The 21,329-nt window shown below is 48.7% G+C and overlaps 1 protein-coding gene and 1 long non-coding RNA gene across 2 annotated transcripts in view; one reads left to right on the top strand and one right to left on the bottom strand.

Annotated features, from left to right (window-relative positions):
* SLC2A1 (solute carrier family 2 member 1) overlaps positions 1-15,774 on the top strand; it is a 160,434-nt gene extending 144,660 nt beyond the window's left edge. The window contains exons 2-10 of the mRNA XM_073601436.1: positions 6,238-6,330; positions 8,997-9,157; positions 9,682-9,922; positions 10,008-10,170; positions 10,277-10,464; positions 10,566-10,670; positions 12,194-12,295; positions 12,503-12,706; positions 12,809-15,774. Of these exons, the coding sequence (XP_073457537.1) occupies positions 6,238-6,330; positions 8,997-9,157; positions 9,682-9,922; positions 10,008-10,170; positions 10,277-10,464; positions 10,566-10,670; positions 12,194-12,295; positions 12,503-12,706; positions 12,809-13,012 (1,461 nt within the window). The 3' untranslated portion in view covers positions 13,013-15,774. The remainder of the gene's footprint in view (positions 1-6,237; positions 6,331-8,996; positions 9,158-9,681; positions 9,923-10,007; positions 10,171-10,276; positions 10,465-10,565; positions 10,671-12,193; positions 12,296-12,502; positions 12,707-12,808) is intronic.
* Positions 1-21,329, bottom strand: part of LOC141110206 (uncharacterized) — a 193,716-nt gene that overhangs the window by 146,420 nt on the left and 25,967 nt on the right. The gene's annotated exons all lie outside the window — the stretch shown is intronic.

The raw sequence follows: 21,329 nt of genomic DNA, 5'->3' as shown, positions 1-21,329 counted from the left end.
ATGGGAGTATAGAGCCCTACTACCCCCCCCATATCATAGTATGGGAATATGGAGCCCTACTACCCCCTCCCCATATCATAGTATGGGAGTATAGAGCCCTACTACCCCCCATATCATAGTATGGGAGTATGGAGCCCTACTACCCCCCCCCCCATATCATAGTATAGGAGTATGGTATGGAGCCCTACTACCCCCACCCCCCATATCATAGTATGGGAGTATAGAGTCCTACTACCCCCCCCATATCATAGTATGGGAGTATGGTATGGAGCCCTACTACCCCCTCCCGATATCATAGTATGGAAGTATGGAGCCCTACTACCCCACCCCCATATCATAGTATGGGAGTATGGAGCCCTACTACCCCCCCCCCCACCCCATATCATAGTATAGGAGTATGGATCCTTTCTACCCACCCCATATCATAGTATAGGAGTATGGAGCCTTACTACCCCCCCATATCATAGTATGGGAGTATGGTATGGAGCCCTACTACCCCACTCCCCCATATCATAGTATGGGAGTATGGTATGGAGCCCTACTACCCCCCCCCCCATATCATAGTATGGGAGTATGGAGCCCTACTACCCCACCCCCATATCATAGTATAGGAGTATGGAGCCTTACTAACCCCCCCCATATTGTAGTATAGGTGTATAGAGCCAGATGTAAAGCGGTCTCTTCTTCCTCATCTCCTCACCAGGAGGAGGAGGATGTGTGACCCCCCCCCCCCATGTTCCAGGGAAATAAGCTCTCCAGGCTAGGAATGCAGCGGCAGACGTCAGAAAGCCAGCAGGCCGACCACAGCTATTACCCCCCCCGGGGGGGGGACACCAGGCATATTATTACATCACATCAGCATCTGGGACCCCCGGGACGGGGGTCACCCTATGGAGACATCCCGGCATGCTCAGATGTACAGGGATGTCCTAGGATCCTGCCATATTGACAGACTTATAGTAGGGGTATATACTGTATATATAATAGGGGTGTATATATACTGAGGGTTCTCTCATGGTGCAGAGTCCCGGTCAATCCTGGTCAGTCAGTCAATGAGCAGACAGTGGACAGCTCATTCTTCTTCTACATCTGCAGTCAAAGGCAGACTGCTGTGACCTCCGGGCCACCAATAAAGGAAGAGGGAAGAGCCGAGAGAGGACAGGCCGAGGGAAGAGCCGAGAGAGGACAGGCCGAGGGAAGAGCCGAGAGAGGACAGGCCGAGGGAAGAGCCGAGAGAGGACAGGCCGAGGGAAGAGCCGAGAGAGGACAGGCCGAGGGAAGAGCTTAGAGAGGACAGGCCGAGAGAGGAGCTGAGAGGACAGGCCGAGAGAGGAGCTGAGAGGACAGGCGAGAGAGGAGCTGAGAGGACAGGCAGAGAGAGGAGCTGAGAGGACAGGCCGAGAGAGGAGCTGAGAGGACAGGCCGAGGGAAGAGCCGAGAGAGGACAGGCCGAGGGAAGAGCCGAGAGAGGACAGGCCGAGGGAAGAGCCGAGAGAGGTAGGCCGAGGGAAGAGCCGAGAGAGGACAGGCCGAGGGAAGAGCCGAGAGGACAGGCCGAGAGAGGAGCCGAGAGGACAGGCCGAGGGAAGAGCCGAGAGAGGACAGGCCGAGGGAAGAGCCGAGAGAGGACAGGCCGAGGGAAGAGCCGAGAGAGGACAGGCCGAGGGAAGAGCTGAGAGAGGACAGGCCGAGGGAAGAGCCGAGAGAGGACAGGCCGAGGGAAGAGCCGAGAGAGGACAGGCCGAGGGAAGAGCCGAGAGAGGGACAGGCCGAGGGAAGAGCCGAGAGAGGACAGGCCGAGGGAAGAGCCGAGAGAGGACAGGCCGAGGGAAGAGCCGAGAGAGGACAGGCCGAGGGAAGAGCCGAGAGAGGACAGGCCGAGGGAAGAGCCGAGAGAGGACAGGCCGAGGGAAGAGCCGAGAGAGGACAGGCCGAGGGAAGAGCCGAGAGAGGACAGGCCGAGGGAAGAGCCGAGAGGACAGGCCGAGGGAAGAGCCGAGAGAAGAGCCGAGAGGACAGGCCGAGAGAGGAGCCGAGAGGACAGGCCGAGGGAAGAGCCGAGAGGACAGGCCGAGGGAAGAGCCGAGAGGACAGGTCGAGGGAGGAGCCGAGAGGACAGGCCGAGGGAAGAGCCGAGAGGACAGGCCGAGGGAAGAGCCGAGAGGACAGGCCGAGGGAAGAGCTGAGAGGACAGGATGAGGGAAGAGCTGAGAGGACAGGCCGAGAGAAGAAGGACATGTCAGGGGGGGTGATGATGAAATCGGATGACACCATGTGTCTCGGCACGTAGAGCGCACTTCTCTGGAAGGAAGACATAGATCCCCATAGGCTTCCGCTGGTGACGCACAGATGGCTTTGTAGGGTAAAGGTGAATCATATACGTTGGGGGGGGAGGTGTGTCTACCAAACTAGCTTCCTATTGGCTGATGGAGACGAGCCTTCCTGAAAATATTACCAAGCTTCTCAGAAGGATTTCATCATGAAGGAACCGGCCGGAGGAAATGATTTCCTGTGTTCAGGAGGAGAGATGAGAAACACATGGCTAGAGATCCAACTCCTCCCCACATCTCATCTAATTCCCATTACCATTGGGGTACTACTATACCCCAACTCACTACACAGGGGTACTGGCATACCCCTAATTCCCAATACAGGGGTACTGCCATACCCCTAATTCACAGCCACCTCACCCTGGTCACTGGTATACAGCATTCACCGACAGGATATACACTGATCTGTAAAATCAGGAAAGCAGAAGCCTCCAGTGTGTAGAGAGTGTTCAGTGATTGGGATCCGCAACAATATACTCACCAGATATTCTGTATTCTCTTATACACCGAAACCTCGCACACCGCCTGCGAGCAATAAAAACTCTGCACCTCATTTATAAACACTGAAAACTCTGCATCTCGTTTATAATTACTGAACACTTTCATCTCTAATTGCACAGAGATGTGGTAAATCTCACCATCGGGGACACAGACAGTGATAGAAACCTGACAGAGGTTGTAATCCGCTCCATCCTCAGATACAGACGGAAGATCCTCCCCCCCCCCCCCCCCCTCCCATGTAATGATGTGTCTATAGAATCTCTCATGTGACTCCGGCTGATGGGGGTTATTCAGACTGGATGTGGCATTCAGCCATGACATGGAGGAAAAAAAATGTAAATTGTCACCTAGTGACTCAGGTTATTAGCACACCTCCCTAGAGAGGCATGACACCCGGCAACATACAAACATACAGAATACATTCCTCAGAAGGAACCCCTCCCCCACACCACTACAGGGCTGTAATACTCCCCCATAGTGAAGGTGAAGGATACCCCCCCCCAGCACAAGGCTGTAATACTCCCCCATAGTGAAGGATACCCCCAGCACAAGGCTGTAATACTCCCCCATAGTGAAGGATACCCCCAGCACAAGGCTGTAATACTCCCCCATATGATCGGTCACTTCTGATTCCCAGCACAGGAAGGTGGTGTGATGTATTTGGAAGTAATTGGCCATGATGAAAGTGAAATGTAATTCCAGCATTTCCCAGCTGGCACTGCTAACAGATCTGTTCCTGATCATTACAAATATCCTTTTAACTACGTCCCGCCTTATTATCTCTTACTGAGAAGACTTTAAACCACGGCATCAACCTATGAAGAATCCGTAATCTGGACATAATCCTTAACCAGGAGATACATCCGTAGTGACCAGGGTGGGGCAAGGGATCCGACTTTACTAGGAATTATAGAATCTGCTGGAAATACAAAGTGTTCGAGGAGTGTCAGGTCATATCACTGCTCTTCTGGGACCATATTCCGATGGTTCTACAGGTCCATGAAGTGTTAGAGGAGAGTCAGTACATATCACCAGTCTTCTGGGACCATATTCTGATGGTTCTACAGGTCTATGAAGTGTCAGTACATATCATCGATCTTCTGTGACCATATTCTGATGGTTCTACAGGTCTATGAAGTCTCAGTACATATCATCGATTTTCTGTGGCCATATTCTGATGGTTCTACAGGTCTATGAAGTCTCAGTACATATCATCGATCTTCTGTGACCATATTCTGATGGTTATACAGGTCTATGAAGTCTCAGTACATATCATCGATTTTCTGTGGCCATATTCTGATGGTTCTACAGGTCTATGAAGTCTCAGTACATATCATCAATCTTCTGTGACCATATTCTGATGGTTATACAGGTCTATGAAGTCTCAGTACATATCATCAATCTTCTGGGACCATATTCTGATGGTTCTACGGGTCTATGAAGTCTCAGTACATATCATCAATCTTCTGGGACCATATTCTGATGGTTCTACGGGTCTATGAAGTCTCAGTACATATCATCGGTCTTCTGGAACCAAGTTCTCATCCTGATGGTTCTTCAGGCCTACGAAGTGGGCTCAGGTCTCCTCCGTAAAGCCAGATTTAATCTTTACATTTCAACCAATCTGCACCTTGAATGGATGAAGAGCAGAAGTCAGGCTTGGTCTCAGGGGGCTGATATTTTAACAATGTCTGTGTATGAAGAAATCTGCTCAGTTTGGCAGTTTCCCCCCTGAACCTTTCCATCACTTAGGAAACCAAGGAAAGCTCGTAGTCTCTGGGGCTAGGGCTGTCAGAGATATGGAACTGAGACATAGATTTCACTCTCCTGTCATCAGATAATTAGGGGATGAGTTCCGATTGGCCGATATGAGTTATAGCCCTTTGTCTTAGTAAACATTTAGAGCTATTCTGCGCCATGTGACAAAGGAAGGAGCACCCCTGTCAGGCAGGTACCCCATACTCGTATTGTGCTCTTTATACCGGTATTTTGGTGGATTATTTTCAGAAATCTATTTGATTGGCCAAAGTTTTGTTTACAGTGGAGAAAGTAACAGCTTAGAATTATTGAAGCCCCCTGGTAGGACTTAAAGCTGCTTAGCGTGTGTTGGGCTGTTTAGCGGGGGGGGGGGTTGTTTTTGGAAAGAACTGATCCATTGATGAAGATGTCGTCAGAGAACAGACCTCACCTTCATCGCACGTCTGCACCCAAAACAAACCAGCGATTGTATGAAGGTTATGAAGGACCTGGCAGCTCTGGCACTACACCAGCAGCTTTTCTATGAGAGGATGATGTGCAGGCTGGGATACACAGAATGTGAGCGGTCCTATCTACTGCCCACAAAGAGGACTCTGCTCCGAAAATAGGTGGGACTTACTGTAACTGTGTTAGTGCAATGGTAGTAAGCCTATGGGGTCGTGTACTTTAGTGTTTACAATAGTATGAGTCTTAGGATGGGTTTCCCGTCTCTTCATCAGCTATTGACATTCAATGACAGTTAACCTACATCAAGGGGTCTTCTGGGTGTCCTCACCTTCTGACTCGATGTGATCATTAGGGGGCTCACTCAATGATGATCAATACAATGACCAGTTTCCTGGGAATCCCTTCTTTCTTACTTACCAACGCTGTTTAGATAAACTGTGCGCAATCAGGAATTTGCTGGTTTGGGTAGAAGAAGGTTGAAGTGGATGGAAGCCCTCAATCTCATTTTCATACCTCACTCTACACATTCTTCTTAAGAAAAACATTTTTTATTCATTTGTTTTAAAGTTTCCCACCTGTAGATCCTGCCAGTAACTTCCCTTCATGTTGCAGGGTGATAATACCAAGCGCCCTTGCTCACAATTAGTAGCACTGTTATCAGCCTACTGTGTGCGCTTACTCAACAGCTAGGTAACCAATTGCCAACAGAAGGAACTTGTGAGGTAGCAGATTAAGGCTGCTGTGCACACGAGCTGTTCAACAGAAAATCGCCAACATTCAGCCCATATGTACAGCAGCTTGTCTGGCCTCTGTGGAACGGACATGCTGGAGAACCAGCAGCTGACTGGTATGCGAGCGCTGACCGGCGTGTTCATCTTCTGGGGGGTCTGGGTGTCAGAACACAATAGCTCAGTGGGGAGATCGCATGGTTAGTACAGCGAGCTCCTCAGTTTTTTTCGTTCAGCCTGCTGGGTTGAACGAAAAAAAGAAAAAAAAAAACCTAGCTGTAAAAAAAAAAAAAAACAGGCTTTAGTATTTTCACCCTATGACAGATGTGCTGTTATGGTTTCTTACCAGGATCTGCCGGTAAGAAACTTTGCAACAGAAAGAATAAGTAAATATAATGATAAACCAGGAGGTGATACTATTGGCTCTTTCTGGTTGGTTGGTGAGATTTCTGACGTGTTTCTCTTGCTTACAGATGACGCTGAGGTTAATGGTCTCCGTGAGTGTCGCCGTACTTGGATCACTGCAGTTCGGCTACAACACAGGAGTGATCAACGCCCCGCAGAAGGTAGGTGGACTTCAGATGTTCAGTAATCAGAATAAGTCTATTTGATTAACAGCTAGAAAAGGACGTGTGTTGACTGTCTGCCCTTTAGTCCAGGCACTTAGAGTCTACAGAACGAGGGTCCTCAGCTTCCTAAAGCATTGGGGTTACAAACCCACTTCAATGTTGCCCTACAACCCAAGCTCCATTGTTTTCAGAGCTCTTGCTGACCTCCTGCCCTGGGGTAAATGCCAATTGTATTCCCTTGAGGACAGCCCTGAAAACAACCCAGAAATGATGGGCCTGTAAAAGGAGTCTACTGATCTGTCACAGGGACCTCCCTCAGCAAGATGGAGAGTTTATCTGGGGTAAAAGTGGGCGCAGCTTCTAAAGTATCCAGTGACCAATCACATTGCAGCAGATTGGTGTCACTGTGCTAAAACATAAACAAGACATGCAGACCAGCCGGGCCTAAAATAGTACATCTCATTAGGAAGATTAACCTGCCTGCTGAGATCCCATCATGCCTCAGGATTCCTGGGAATAAAGGATCCCAGTAACTCTTCTTCTGCTGGCACTGAGGTAACCCTGTGGCAGTAATCTGTTTGCATTGCCCTGTTTCAGTGTGGTTAGGGGATGGCGTTTCTTAGTGGTCGGTCCAACATCCCGCCCCTTCACCTCCTGCTTCCTCTTGTTACAGATCATTTATAAATGAAGTAGTCACTGCCCTCTCTGCTGTATATCTACAAATAGAGGTTCCATAGTCTCCAGGTCATTTCATATTCATGGGCCCCCTCACCCCACTGTACATATCTACTCCATAAAGCTCTGTCCTCTCCTATCACTCCTGACTGGTTTCTGTGATGGCTCCGATGAAGGCGGGTTCACGTAGCTGCTCACAAGAGACATGTGAGGCATCTGAAGGATCTCAGGGTTCTCCTCCCCTGCTGATCCCTGGCCTACAAGCAGGTGAGAGCAGCTGTGACCTGCTGTGAGCGGACTATGTAAGTCACAAGCTGTTCCTCATGCCGGGCCACACCTCAGCCATCTCCTTGTCACACTGGAACCTCAAGCTGTCCTTCAGGCGGGGAAGCTTGCCATTGTGTAACTCTGTCTAGTCCGTCCTTCCAGCTCAGGCCCCAACTTGTCCTCCATGAACCCTCGGGTGAGGGCGGAGCCTGGAACTCACATACCGAAAAGGGAACAACAATGATTTATACAGCTGCACATTGTGTCGGGGGGCTGTGCCAGTCTGCTCTTCCACATGACACTGTTTGGCTCCCCGCCATTGTTTGCTATGTCTGCTCTGTGCAGCACTTTCCTTAAATGCCAGGAAGTGGCGCCGGCTCAGGGAGAGATTGCCGAGTCACGGTGATCATCAGAATAGCAATTAACTCCTTTGGGTACAGAAGGCCTGAACTGCCTTAGGGAAGAAATGACCCAGAGGCTCAGATAAACTAGAGGCCCCAACTTCACACCTTGAATAGAGAAAAGCACCTCATGTCAGTAAATGGGTTAATATTTCAGCTGTCTGTCCTTTATAACGCTGCCGTCTCCTCCGATTTCACAGTGAGAGAAGGTCGTTCCTCAGAGTTTTGTCTAGATTTTATGACCGGATGACACCTCCACTGAATAGTAGGGCCCCTTAAATTCCAGTCTTTTCACTCAAGAGGTGACCCCTCCACTCAATTATTAGGGCCCCTCATATTCCAGTCCTTTCACTAAAGGTGACCCCTCCACTCAATTATTAGGACCCCTCATATTCCAGTCTTTTCACTCAAGAGGTGACCCCTCCAACTCAATTATTAGGGCCCCTCACATTCCAGTCTTTTCACTCAAGAGGTGACCCCTCCACTCAATTATTAGGACCCCTCATATTCCAGTCTTTTCACTCAAGAGGTGACCCCTCCACTCAATTATTAGGACCCCTCATATTCCAGTCCTTTCACTAAAGGTGACCCCTCCACTTGATTATTAGGACCCCTCATATTCCAGTCTTATCACTGAAGAGGTGAAGATCCACAATATAAGGGGTCCCCCCATGATCTTTCATACACTAGACCTTGACCATCTATACTAATGTATTTGCCTGTTTAAAAGGTCACAGCGGACATTTCCTGACAGTATATGTCAGTAATTGATTTTCAGGGTGACATTTTTGCATGTATTTTGGGAGCCGGTGACATTGTGACATGCAAATATGTGCTTGCTTATGTCATCCAATCACAAGCTGCTTGGCCCACACACCCTCCTCAGTCAGCTTTGTGTACAGAAGAGGAATGTGTGCCTGGCAGAACGCACTCGTTCACCCCCAGCGTGGGGCGGATCGGATGACGTCTGGTAGTCCTCCTACTGGCTCACCAGAGTTTACATCAGCTGAGTAAATGCAGTAATAAGATCCCTGAACATGTCCTGGAGGCAGGAAAAAAAGGAGGGGTGAGGGGTGGGGGTGGGGGTGGGGGGGTTGGTGAGGTTGCAGAGACACCTGGTGGTGAAGCACAACTATTACACTATTCTACAGACCAGCCAGGAAAGAAAGAAGTAGTGTAGGCAGTCTATGAAATCTGCATGTAGAATAAGTTGAAGTGAAGTAGGTGGACATACAAGTGCAGGATAAAGGTGTCAATACATCAGAGGTATCACACTTCTGATCCTCAGTATTGGTGACTCTGTTCTCTTCTTGTTTGTAGGTGATTGAGAAGTTCTACAATGAGACCTGGCTAAGCCGCTATAATGAGCCCATTACAGAAGCCACGCTGACCTCACTCTGGTCCCTCTCTGTCGCCATCTTCTCAGTCGGTGGCATGATTGGCTCTTTTTCAGTGGGGCTGTTTGTGAACCGCTTTGGAAGGTGAGTCGTGCCTCTTTGAGGATCTCATGTACAGGACGGGGGAGTTTATTCTGATGAAGTTATAGAAGATGGAGGGGAGGGTAATGATCTAACTCCACATTCTGCTCCTTGGGGTTTCCCAACAGACAAGAGATTCTAATAATAACTGAGGCAGCTCTATGAAGGCCACTGTCCTCCCGGCCTTGTACTCTAATCCATAGAGGTTTACTCTGCAGGGTACATTTATTCAAACATCAGTAAAATGAGAAAACTGAAAATGAATCCTCAATATCGGGAAGGAAGACACGGAGTCTGGATGGATTTACAGCTCCGCAGCAATCTATAAACACTTCAAAGCTTTTCCTATTTCTATTTCCTTTCTCTGATTGAGAAATCCCAAATGATATAACTGGGAAAGCACCAAGAAGAGAAGAATTGTGGAAATAATGTATAGACTGATTAGATATCTGACTATATATAAAGTGGGGGGATCTATGTATTATTACAGAGGGAGAACTAAGCTTGTATTTTGCCCTTGTCCACAGGCGAAATTCCATGTTGATCGCCAACATCCTGGCATTCATTGCTGCTATATTTATGGGCTTCTCCAAGATGGCGTACTCCTTCGAGATGCTAATTCTTGGCCGGTTTGTGATTGGTCTGTACTGTGGTCTGACTACTGGATTTGTTCCCATGTACGTTGGAGAGATCGCCCCTACATCCCTAAGAGGTGCCCTGGGTACACTGCACCAGCTGGGTGTCGTGGTTGGAATCCTGATTGCCCAAGTAAGTAACAATAAGACTGTTCTATATGGGGACAATCGTTTCCATGAAGAGCGGCTGGCAGTAACTTCTCCTTGTATTTGCACAGATCTTTGGGCTTGAGCCGATCATGGGCAACGACTCATTGTGGCCTCTACTTCTGGGATGCATCTTCGTACCTGCACTGGTCCAGTGCGCAGCACTACCTTTCTGCCCTGAAAGTCCTCGCTTTCTGCTCATCAATCGCAATGAAGAAGATAAGGCCAAAAGTGGTGAGTAACCAAACTGCTCACACCACAAATGTCAGGCCACCTGTCAAAATGTTTCACTACCTGCAGTCTCCACCACAACTGAGAACATCTCCTCTCCTTCCTATAGCGTTGAAGAAACTTAGAGGCACCACAGATGTTACTGCTGACATGCAAGAGATGAAAGAGGAAAGTCGTCAGATGATGAGGGAAAAGAAGGTCAATATTCTGGAGCTTTTCCGGTCACCACTCTATCGCCAACCCATCTTAATCGCTGTTGTCCTTCAACTCTCCCAGCAGCTGTCCGGTATTAATGCGGTAAGGGCTGCACTCATGACCGTGTTTTGTTACATAGGATTCCACATTTCCTTCGTAATGTGATGTATAAACTCTAATGTATGGCTTTCCCCTTGCTTCAGGTTTTCTACTATTCCACGATGATCTTTGAAAAAGCTCAAGTTGAGCAGCCAGTCTATGCCACCATCGGGGCTGGAATTGTGAACACCGCATTTACTGTTGTCTCGGTGAGTAAAATGCAGAGAAATTTCTGTCATACACGTCATTGATTTTATAGGATTCTATAAACTTCCTAAAGCCGAATATTGCCTGACATCAGCCGGTACAGAGAAACAAGCTGACATTCGGCCGATCAACGCTCTCAGTCAATGGCTGCAAGCGCTGGCCAGTGTTTTCTGGTGTGGTTGGGATTGGGGAACAGTGGGAAGATCTCTGTACTAACATCGCATAGTTAGTACAGATAACTCCTCAGGTTTTTTTTTTGTTGAGCCCACTGGGTTAAATGAAATAAAAACTTACCATGTGTGCCAGGCATAAGTCTGGTTGATGGTTGGAAGGTGTGAGGGATAAAACATATCAAGGGAGGACTTCAGGAACCTAATATTTCCAGTCTGGAGAAAATAAGGGAAAGGATGGACACGACCGAATCCTTTAACCCAGGGGTCTCAAACTGGCGGCCCTCCAGCTGTTGTAAAACTACAAGTCCCATCATGCCTTTGCCTGTGGGAGTCATGCTTGTAACTGTCAGCCTTGCAATGCCTCACGGGACTTGTAGTTTCACAACAGCAGGAGGGCCAACAGTTTAAGACCGCTGCTTTAACCCCTTCATGTTTTCAGGAGGGCAGGATTGTTAATATGAAGCCAAGATGAAGAACATGGGGACATGACATCGAACTAGCAGAAGGAAAGTTCAACACTAAACCTAAAATGTATTACTTTTTTACTGGAAGAGTGGCGGATATTTGGAATAGACTTCCAGCAGAGGTAGTGACTCAGTCAACAGTAAGTGGCCTCAAACTGCTCCCAAAGTGTTTGGGACAACCATAGATCTATACTTAAAGAAATCAGAATAAGTATAACACGAACCTTAAGAGAGAAGTTTCAGGAAAAGAACCTCAAATTTTAAAATAAGGGTCAGTGCCCATCAATGCAGCCTGTTTAGTGTCCATCTGCAGACTCGCCTTTGCCCATCAATGCAGCCTGTTTAGTGTCCATCTGCAGACTGGCCTTTGCCGATCATTGCAGCCTCGCCAGTGCTGGATTACACAGATCCACAATCTCCTGTGTATCCAGTGCTCAGTCACTCACAGTCCCGCCCGGCTCATATGATGGGCAGAACAGTGGTAGAATGCCGGGCCAGGGGGGTGGGACTGTGTGTGACTGAGCACCGGATACAGAGGAGATCGCGGCTGTGTGTAATCCAGAGGCGCTCGTTCTCTCCTTCCACTCCGAGGCAGCAGGAAGCGGTGTATAACACGCACACATGATTTCCCCCCGATTTTCAGGGGGAAAAAAGCGTGCGTTATACGCCGATAAATACGGTATTTTTTTTTTATATAAATAAAAAAAAAAAAAATGGGCAGACTGGATGGACCCCTTGGCCTTTGTTCTGCCGTCACTCTTCTGTTTCTATGATGATTTGTAATCTTTGTGGAAGTTAGATATACTGAGAAATACTCCGATATCAGAGAATATATTTGTGGGCCCGGAAGTGAATACAATGAATGATGAGGTTTCCTTTGTCTTGCAGTTGTTTGTGGTGGAGAGAGCCGGCCGTCGCACACTGCATCTCATCGGACTGGCCGGCATGGCTGGATGTGCGATACTGATGACCATTGCCATGGCGTTGCTGGTAAGTGTCCGTTGCATTTATACAAACCGGAATAGCAATGTATAATTCCAGGCAAATGTCTATGTTGTAGTTTTAGTAAGCGGTGTAGAGTGGTTCCTGGTCTGCTTATAGGCGCTATATTTAGTTGGATGGAAACCCCTCACTGACACAGCTATTCTCAGCACTGTACAAGGACAGGACTAACCCCTTCTCATTTGTCTTCTATAGGACAGTGTGTCAGGGATGTCCTACCTCAGCATAGTAGCCATCTTCGGCTTTGTGGCATTCTTTGAAATTGGACCCGGTCCCATCCCATGGTTTATTGTGGCAGAACTGTTCAGCCAAGGTCCCCGACCTGCAGCTATTGCCGTTGCTGGTCTTTCCAACTGGACATCAAATTTCATTGTGGGAATGTGCTTCCAGTATGTAGAGGTGAGTGACTTACAACTTGGCTTCCATTACAATGTCAGTGAACATGAGAAGGTCAATGTATTCCAAGGACATTCTTCTAACCAGCTCTGCTTTCCATTGCAGAAACTCACTGGTGCCTACGTCTTCATTATATTTACTGTGCTGCTCATCTTCTTCTTCATCTTCACCTTCTTCAAAGTGCCAGAGACCAAAGGACGGACCTTTGATGAGATCGCCTCGGAATTCAGGCAGGCTGGTGGTGAAAGAAACACGGATAAACAAACTTCTCCAGAAGAATTACACAGTCTGGGGGATTCTCAAGTGTAACCCTTCACCTACAACACCTACCTCTGGGCATTTCCCTCTCCTTCTCTACCTGTGTCCAGGCTGCCAATAGATTACTGGCAGTGCAGGGGGACCTGGGGTGAGAAGAGTGAGAGGGAAAGGCTCCTCAGTTTAGTTTATGTTCAGCATAACAAGGCCTCCACCTGAAATCTTTGCCAGCACCTCAGGGAGGCACAGCTAGGCAGAAAACCATTCTTCAAACAATCCTGCTCACTGCATTTCAAACCTTCTGAATAACCACAGGGTAGATCTAGTATTCTTGGCATTTGTACTGGCCTAAGGTGGGTAGATGAAGGAGAAAGGAAAGAAGATCTTTGTGCTTTCCTTTTATAACAGAATGTTTTATAGAATGAGATATAGGGCCAGCAACACTAGGCAGGGAGTGGGGTATCCTTCACCCAACATGGACTCTGTTTACGTACTGTAGTAGCATTTTTTTAAACTTTTTTGTGACTGTTGAGGGAAGAAGAAGAACATGATCTACAGCAATTATTGGGCTACAGATACTTTCCTAACACTGGCTAGTGGTGGAGAAGTATTGAGAAGGATGTGATCTGGGAGAAGGTCTGGTGGAGACATTGAGAAGGATGTAATCTAGGAGAAGGGTTATTCTAATGCCTGATCTCAGAACGGGACCAGCACTGATGCAATGTATGTATATTCCCACCTGCAATGTACAGAACATGTCTGTCTTTCAGCAATCGCAGTGCCTAGTCCTTCCAGCTCTCTGTTTGCCCTAAAGATTTACATAGTCAGTTCACAGCTCTTTCTCTCCACAACAGTCTTATCATTCTACAAATGATCCAAAGCAGGCTTTGATGGTACAGATGTGGAGATTTGCCATTCCATTTATGTGTAACGTTTGCCAGGTACAAAACACTCCTTCATGTGATCAGTGGCTTCGCCCAGCAGTCAGGTCGGCACGGCACAAGGGGCGATGCCGAGATTCAGCTTGTCCTCAGGTGAGGGGAGGGTGGTAGATGGACTGCACTGATGACTCTTCTCTACACTGCTGGGCGGTGGGGAGAGGTCAGCCAGCACTGACTAGTACAGGACATTGGAAGGCGGCTCCCCCTTGGCGCTGGGGGTTGTAAGCAGCAGCACTGAATACTTTACGATGGCTGTGACCCTGCAGAGCGCCCCTTCCACATGTCCTCAGCCACATGGAGGTAGACAAACCCTGCCTTATATTACGGTTCTGCTGACCTCATCCTAGGCCTCCTGATAGTGATAGTCCTCTTTTATCGGTCTGGTGTGGGTCAAGAGGCAGGTCAAGATTTCCCGAGTTCCCCATTCCCGTATTTCATGACGTTATATTATTTCCATTGTCAGCCTTCTCCTTAGCAATTTCTCTCCCTGTGCTTTGGGCTTGCCTTCCTGATTTAGCCACAGGCAGAGACACATTTCTTTGTATAGTGTATAAGATATTTATATATATATATATTTATAGGTATATATATAAATATATCTATTTTTTTTTGGATGGTATTATTAGACAGGTGTAAGTATACCTGATGCTGTACTGTAAATATTAATATTTTAGTCACATGTGGTTTTTGCACAGTAAGTCAACAAACGTAGAGGTCAATTTTTTTAGTTGTAGCTTTTATTAATGTAATGCTTTTTATTGTTTTCGATGATCTTCTTATGTTTGTATGACACGGTCACTATAGACCATTCCCCAATGAGATGGACGTGAATTTTCCTCTGTGTACATATATACAAGATGGCTGCGGGGTCACCACGGAGGCCGCACTCCTCGTACTGACAAACCTCCCGCAGAGCAGTCAGCCTCTGTGACCAATGTGGGAACATTCATTCTCCTGCTATGAAGGGTTCTAGGCTGTGACCGATGAGGGAACATTCGTTCTCCTGCTATGAAGGCTTCTAGACTCTGTGACTGATGAGGGAACATTCGTTCTCCTGCTATGAAGGCTTCTACACTCTGTGACTGATGAGGGAACATTCGTTCTCCTGCTATGAAGGCTTCTAGGCTTTATGACCGATGAGGGAACATTCGTTCTCCTGCTATGAAGGCTTCTAGGCTTTATGACCGATGAGGGAACATTTGTTCTCCTGCTATGAAGGCTTCTAGGCTTTATGACCGATGAGGGAACATTCGTTCTCCTGCTATGAAGGCTTCTAGACTCTGTGACTGATGAGGGAACATTCGTTCTCCTGCTATGAAGGCTTCTAGACTCTGTGACCAATAAGGGAACATTCGTTCTCCTGCTATGAAGGCTTCTAGACTCTGTGACTGATGAGGGAACATTCATTCTCCTGCTATGAAGGCTTCTAGGCTTTATGACCGATGAGGGAACATTCATTCTCCTGCTATGAAGGCTTCTAGGCTTTATGACCGATGAGGGAACATTCGTTCTCCTGCTATGAAGGCTTCTAGACTCTGTGACCAATGAGGGAACATTCGTTCTCCTGCTATGAAGGCTTCTAAGCTTTATGACTGATGAGGGAACATTCGTTCTCCTGCTATAAAAGCTTCTAGGCTTTATGACCGATGAGGGAACATTCGTTCTCCTGCTATAAAAGCTTCTAGGCTTTATGACCGATGAGGGAACATTCGTTCTCCTGCTATAAAAGCTTCTAGGCTTTATGACCGATGAGGGAACATTTGTTCTCCTGCTATGAAGGCTTCTAGACTTTATGACCAATGAGGGAACATTCGTTCTCCTGCTATGAAGGCTTCTAGACTCTGTAACTGATGAGGGAACATTCGTTCCCATGAAGCAGTAATCATGTTTCCTCATGCTGAACCCGCATATCATGATAAGAGAGATTTCATGGTGAAACAGCCTGACGTGCAATCGCTTTGTCAGTTCCTGGATTTCACAAGACCCGATCGTCAGCCATCTCTCCTCCTCCGTTCAATGTACTGTAATGCCATTGTTTGTATACTGAACTCGTAGAACACAATGTTGTTGTGGGGCGCACAGCCAGGAGTGAATCAGTGTGTATCGATCGATGGACTCATATAATCCCAGTGTGTATGTGGATCTATGTCTATTGTCACAGGGTATAGTCAGTACTCATGATTTTCATTTCATTTATTGTTGTTAAATAGATTTTTTTTATTTATTGTGAGTTTGTAACACAAACCTCTTAAAATAAAAATAACAAGTAAAAAATGTGTGTGTGATAAATCGATGGCCAGAGGGGGCAATACTAAGGAGAGCCGGGTACAATCACTGGGAAGTCGCAACATTTTACTTTTATTGTGTCATTGGAACGTACGTCCATCTTCACCTCCTTCCAGAATACAATGATGAGAGTCATGGATTAGACACACCCCCTACACCAGGAACCTCTGTATACTAAAGCTGGATACACACTATACAACCTTTTGTTGTTTGATTTCCTTTAGATTTACCAAAACCACGTAGTGAAAGGGCCTGCCTGATCGCATCATACAAAACTGAAACTTTGACCTCATATTATATGGTTTTGGTAAATCTAAAGAAAATTGTATAGTGTGTATCCAGCCTAATCGAGCACTGAGCGCATACCAACCCAACCCAACTGGAAAGACTGGTCCTTAGACTTTCGTGTACAGAAGAATGATGGAAGTATAAATAGAACTGGGACTTTCCCAGAGACCTTTACAGGGAAACATTCTACTACCCAACACAAGGCTCCTCCCAATTGCCTCATAAATGAATCACCAGTGCTAGCGATGGTGGACAACGGGAGTCTCCACAAAGTAGAAGGCTTCTAAATTATACCCACCAGAATATACTCCGTTCCCGACCTTCTCTCTACCTTCCTAATTACACCCACCCCAAGGATATCATACCCACCAGAATATACTCTGCCCCCTCGATCTTCCCTCTACCTTCCTAATTACACCCACCCCCAGGATATCATACCCACCCAGAAATACTCTGCCCCCCCCGACCTTCTCTCTACCTTCCTAATTACACCCACCCCCAGGATATCATACCCACCAGAAATACCCTGCCCCCTCGATCTTCCCTCTACCTTCCTAATTACACCCACCCCCAGGATATCATACCCACCAGAAATACCCTGCCCCCTCGATCTTCCCTCTACCTTCCTAATTACACCCACCCCCAGGATATTATACCCACCCAGAAATACTCTGCCCCCCCCGACCTTCTCTCTACCTTCCTAATTACACCCACCCCCAGGATATCATACCCACCAGAAATACCCTGCCCCCTCGATCTTCCCTCTACCTTCCTAATTACACCCCCCCCAGGATATCATACCCACCAGAAATACTCTGCCCCCTCGACCTCCTCTCTACCTTCCTAATTACACCCACCCCCAGGATATCATACCCACCAGAAATACTCTGCCCCCCCGACCTTCTCTCTACCTTCCTAATTACACCCACCCCCAGGATATCATACCCACCAGAAATACTCTGCCCCCTCGATCTTCCCTCTACCTTCCTAATTACACCCACCCCCAGGATATCATACCCACCAGAAATACTCTGGCCCCCCCCCCCCACCTTTCCTCTACCTGCTTTATTACACCCACCCCCAGGATATCATACCCCACAGAATATACTCCGTTCCCGACCTTCTCTCTACCTTCCTAATTACACCCACCCCAAGGATATCATACCCACCAGAAATACTCTGCCCCCTCGATCTTCCCTCTACCTTCCTAATTACACCCACCCCCAGGATATCATACCCACCAGAAATACTCTACCCCCTCGATCTTCCCTCTACCTTCCTAATTACACCCACCCCCAGGATATCATACCCACCAGAAATACTCCCCCCCGACCTTCCCTCTACCTGCTTAATTACACCCACCCCCAGGATATCATAACCACCAGAAATACCCCCCCGACCTTCTCTCTACCTTCCTAATTACACCCACCCCCAGGATATCATACCCACCAGAAATACTCCCCCCCCCGACCTTTCCTCTACCTGCTTAATTACACCCACCCCCAGGATATCATACCCACCAAAAATACTCTGCCCAAGCCCCCCCCCCGACCTTCTCTCTACCTGCTTAATTACACCCACCCCCAGGATATCATACCCACCAGAAATACTCTGCCCCCCCCCCCCCCGACCTTCCCTCTACCTGCTTAATTACACCCACCCCTGGGATATCATACCCACCAGAAATACTCTGCCCCCCCCGACCTTCTCTCTACCTGCTTAATTACACCCACCCCCAGGATATCATACCCACCAGAAATACTCTGCCCCCCCCGACCTTCCCTCTACCTGCTTAATTACACCCACCCCCAAGATATCATACCCACCAGAAATACTCTGCCCCCCCCGACCTTCTCTCTACCTGCTTAATTACACCCACCCCCAGGATATCATACCCACCAGAAATACTCTGCCCCCCCCCCCCCGACCTTCCCTCTACCTGCTTAATTACACCCACCCCCAGGATATCATACCCACCAGAAATACTCTTCCCCCCCCGACCTTCTCTCTACCTGCTTAATTACACCCACCCCCAGGATATCATACCCACCAGAAATACTCTGCCCCCCCCCCACCTTCCCTATACCTTCCTAATTACACCCACCCCCAGGATATCATACCCACCAGAAATACTCCCCCCCGACCTTCCCTCTACCTGCTTAATTACACCCACCCCCAGGATATCATACCCACCAGAAATATTCTGCCCCCCGCGACCTTCCCTCTACCTGCTTAATTACACCCACCCCCAGGATATCATACCCACCAGAAATACTCTGCCCCCCCCCCCGACCTTCTCTCTACCTGCCTAATTACACCCACCCCCAGGATATCATACCCACCAGAAATACTCCCCCCCCCCGACCTTCCCTCTACCTGCTTAATTACACCCACCCCCAGGATATCATACCCACCAGAAATACTCTGCCCCCCCCCGACCTTTCCTCTACCTGCTTAATTACACCCACCCCCAGGATATCATACCCACCAGAAATACTCTTCCCCCCCCCGACCTTCTCTCTACCTGCTTAATTACACCCACCCCCAGGATATCATACCCACCAGAAATACTCTGCCCCCCCCCCCCCAACCTTCCCTCTACCTGCTTAATTACACCCACCCCCAGGATATCATACCCACCAGAAATACTCTGCCCCCCGACCTTCTCTCTACCTTCCTAATTACACCCACCCCCAGGATATCATACCCACCAGAAATACTCTGCCCCCCGACCTTCTCTCTACCTTCCTAATTACACCCACCCCCAGGATATCATACCCACCAGAAATACTCTGCCCCCCCCCCCCCGACCTTCTCTCTACCTGCTTAATTACACCCACCCCCAGGATATCATACCCACCAGAAATACTCTGCCCCCCCCGACCTTCCCTCTACCTGCTTAATTACACCCACCCCCAGGATATCATACCCACCAGAAATACTCTGCCCCCCCCCCCGACCTTTCCTCTACCTGCTTAATTACACCCACCCCCAGGATATCATACCCACCAAAAATACTCTGCCCCCCCCCCCGACCTTCTCTCTACCTGCTTAATTACACCCACCCCCAGGATATCATACCCACCAGAAATACTCTGCCCCCCCGACCTTCCCTCTACCTGCTTAATTACACCCACCCCCAGGATATCATACCCACCAGAAATACTCCCCCCCCCGACCTTCTCTCTACCTTCCTAATTACACCCACCCCCAGGATATCATACCCACCAGAAATACTCCCCCCCGACCTTCCCTCTACCTGCTTAATTACACCCACCCCCAGGATATCATACCCACCAGAAATACTCTGCCCCCCCCCCCCCGACCTTTCCTCTACCTGCTTAATTACACCCACCCCCAGGATATCATACCCACCAGAAATACTCCCCCCGACCTTTCCTCTACCTGCTTAATTACACCCACCCCCAGGATATCATACCCACCAAAAACACTCTGCCCAAGCCCCCCCCCCCCCCCGACCTTCCCTCTACCTGCTTAATTACACCCACCCCCAGGATATCATACCCACCAGAAATACTCCCCCCCAACCTTCCCTCTACCTGCTTAATTACACCCACCCCTGGGATATCATACCCACCAGAAATACTCTGCCCCCCCCCCCCCACCTTCCCTATACCTTCCTAATTACACCCACCCCCAGGATATCATACCCACCAGAAATACTCCCCCCCGACCTTCCCTCTACCTGCTTAATTACACCCACCCCCAGGATATCATACCCACCAGAAATACTCTGCCCCCCCCCGACCTTCTCTCTACCTGCCTAATTACACCCACCCCCAGGATATCATACCCACCAGAAATACTCTCCCCCCCCCCCGACCTTCCCTCTACCTGCTTAATTACACCCACCCCCAGGATATCATAACCACCAGAAATACTCCCTCCCCGACCTTCTCTCTACCTTCCTAATTACACCCACCCCCAGGATATCATACCCACCAGAAATACTCCCCCCCCCCCCCCCGACCTTCCCTCTACCTGCTTAATTACACCCACCCCCAGGATATCATAACCACCAGAAATACTCCCTCCCCGACCTTCTCTCTACCTTCCTAATTACACCCACCCCCAGGATATCATACCCACCAGAAATACTCTGCCCCCCCCCGACCTTCTCTCTACCTGCTTAATTACACCCACCCCCAGGATATCATACCCACCAGAAATACTCTGCCCCCCCCCCCGACCTTCCCTCTACCTGCTTAATTACACCCACCCCCAGGATATCATACCCACCAGAAATAATCTCCCCCCCGACCTTCCCTCTACCTGCTTAATTACATCCACCCCCAGGATATCATACCCACCAGAAATACTCCCCCCCTCCCCGAACTTCCCTCTACCTGCTTAATTACACCCACCCCCAGGATATCATAACCACCAGAAATACTCTCCCCCCGACCTTCTCTCTACCTGCTTAATTACACCCACCCCCAGGATATCATACCCACCAGAAATACTCTCCCCCCCCGACCTTCTCTCTACCTGCTTAATTACACCCACCCCCAGGATATCATACCTACCAGAAATACTCTGCCCCCCCCCCCGACCTTCCCTCTACCTGCTTAATTACACCCACCCCCAGGATATCATACCCACCAGAAATACCCCCCCCCCCCCCCGACCTTCCCTCTACCTGCATTATTACACCCACCCCCAGGATATCATACCCACCAGAAATACCCCCCCCCCCCGACCTTCCCTCTACCTGCTTAATTACACCCACCCCCAGGATATCATACCCACCAGAAATACTCTGCTCCCAACCTTCCTGCCATCCACCACTGGGATATCGTAACCTCCAGAAAATACTCTGCTCCCGACCTTCCCTG

This window comes from Aquarana catesbeiana, linkage group LG10 (genome assembly GCF_042186555.1).
Source record: "Aquarana catesbeiana isolate 2022-GZ linkage group LG10, ASM4218655v1, whole genome shotgun sequence".
Classification (NCBI taxonomy): domain Eukaryota; kingdom Metazoa; phylum Chordata; class Amphibia; order Anura; family Ranidae; genus Aquarana; species Aquarana catesbeiana.
This window is presented reverse-complemented; position numbering and strand designations above follow the sequence as displayed.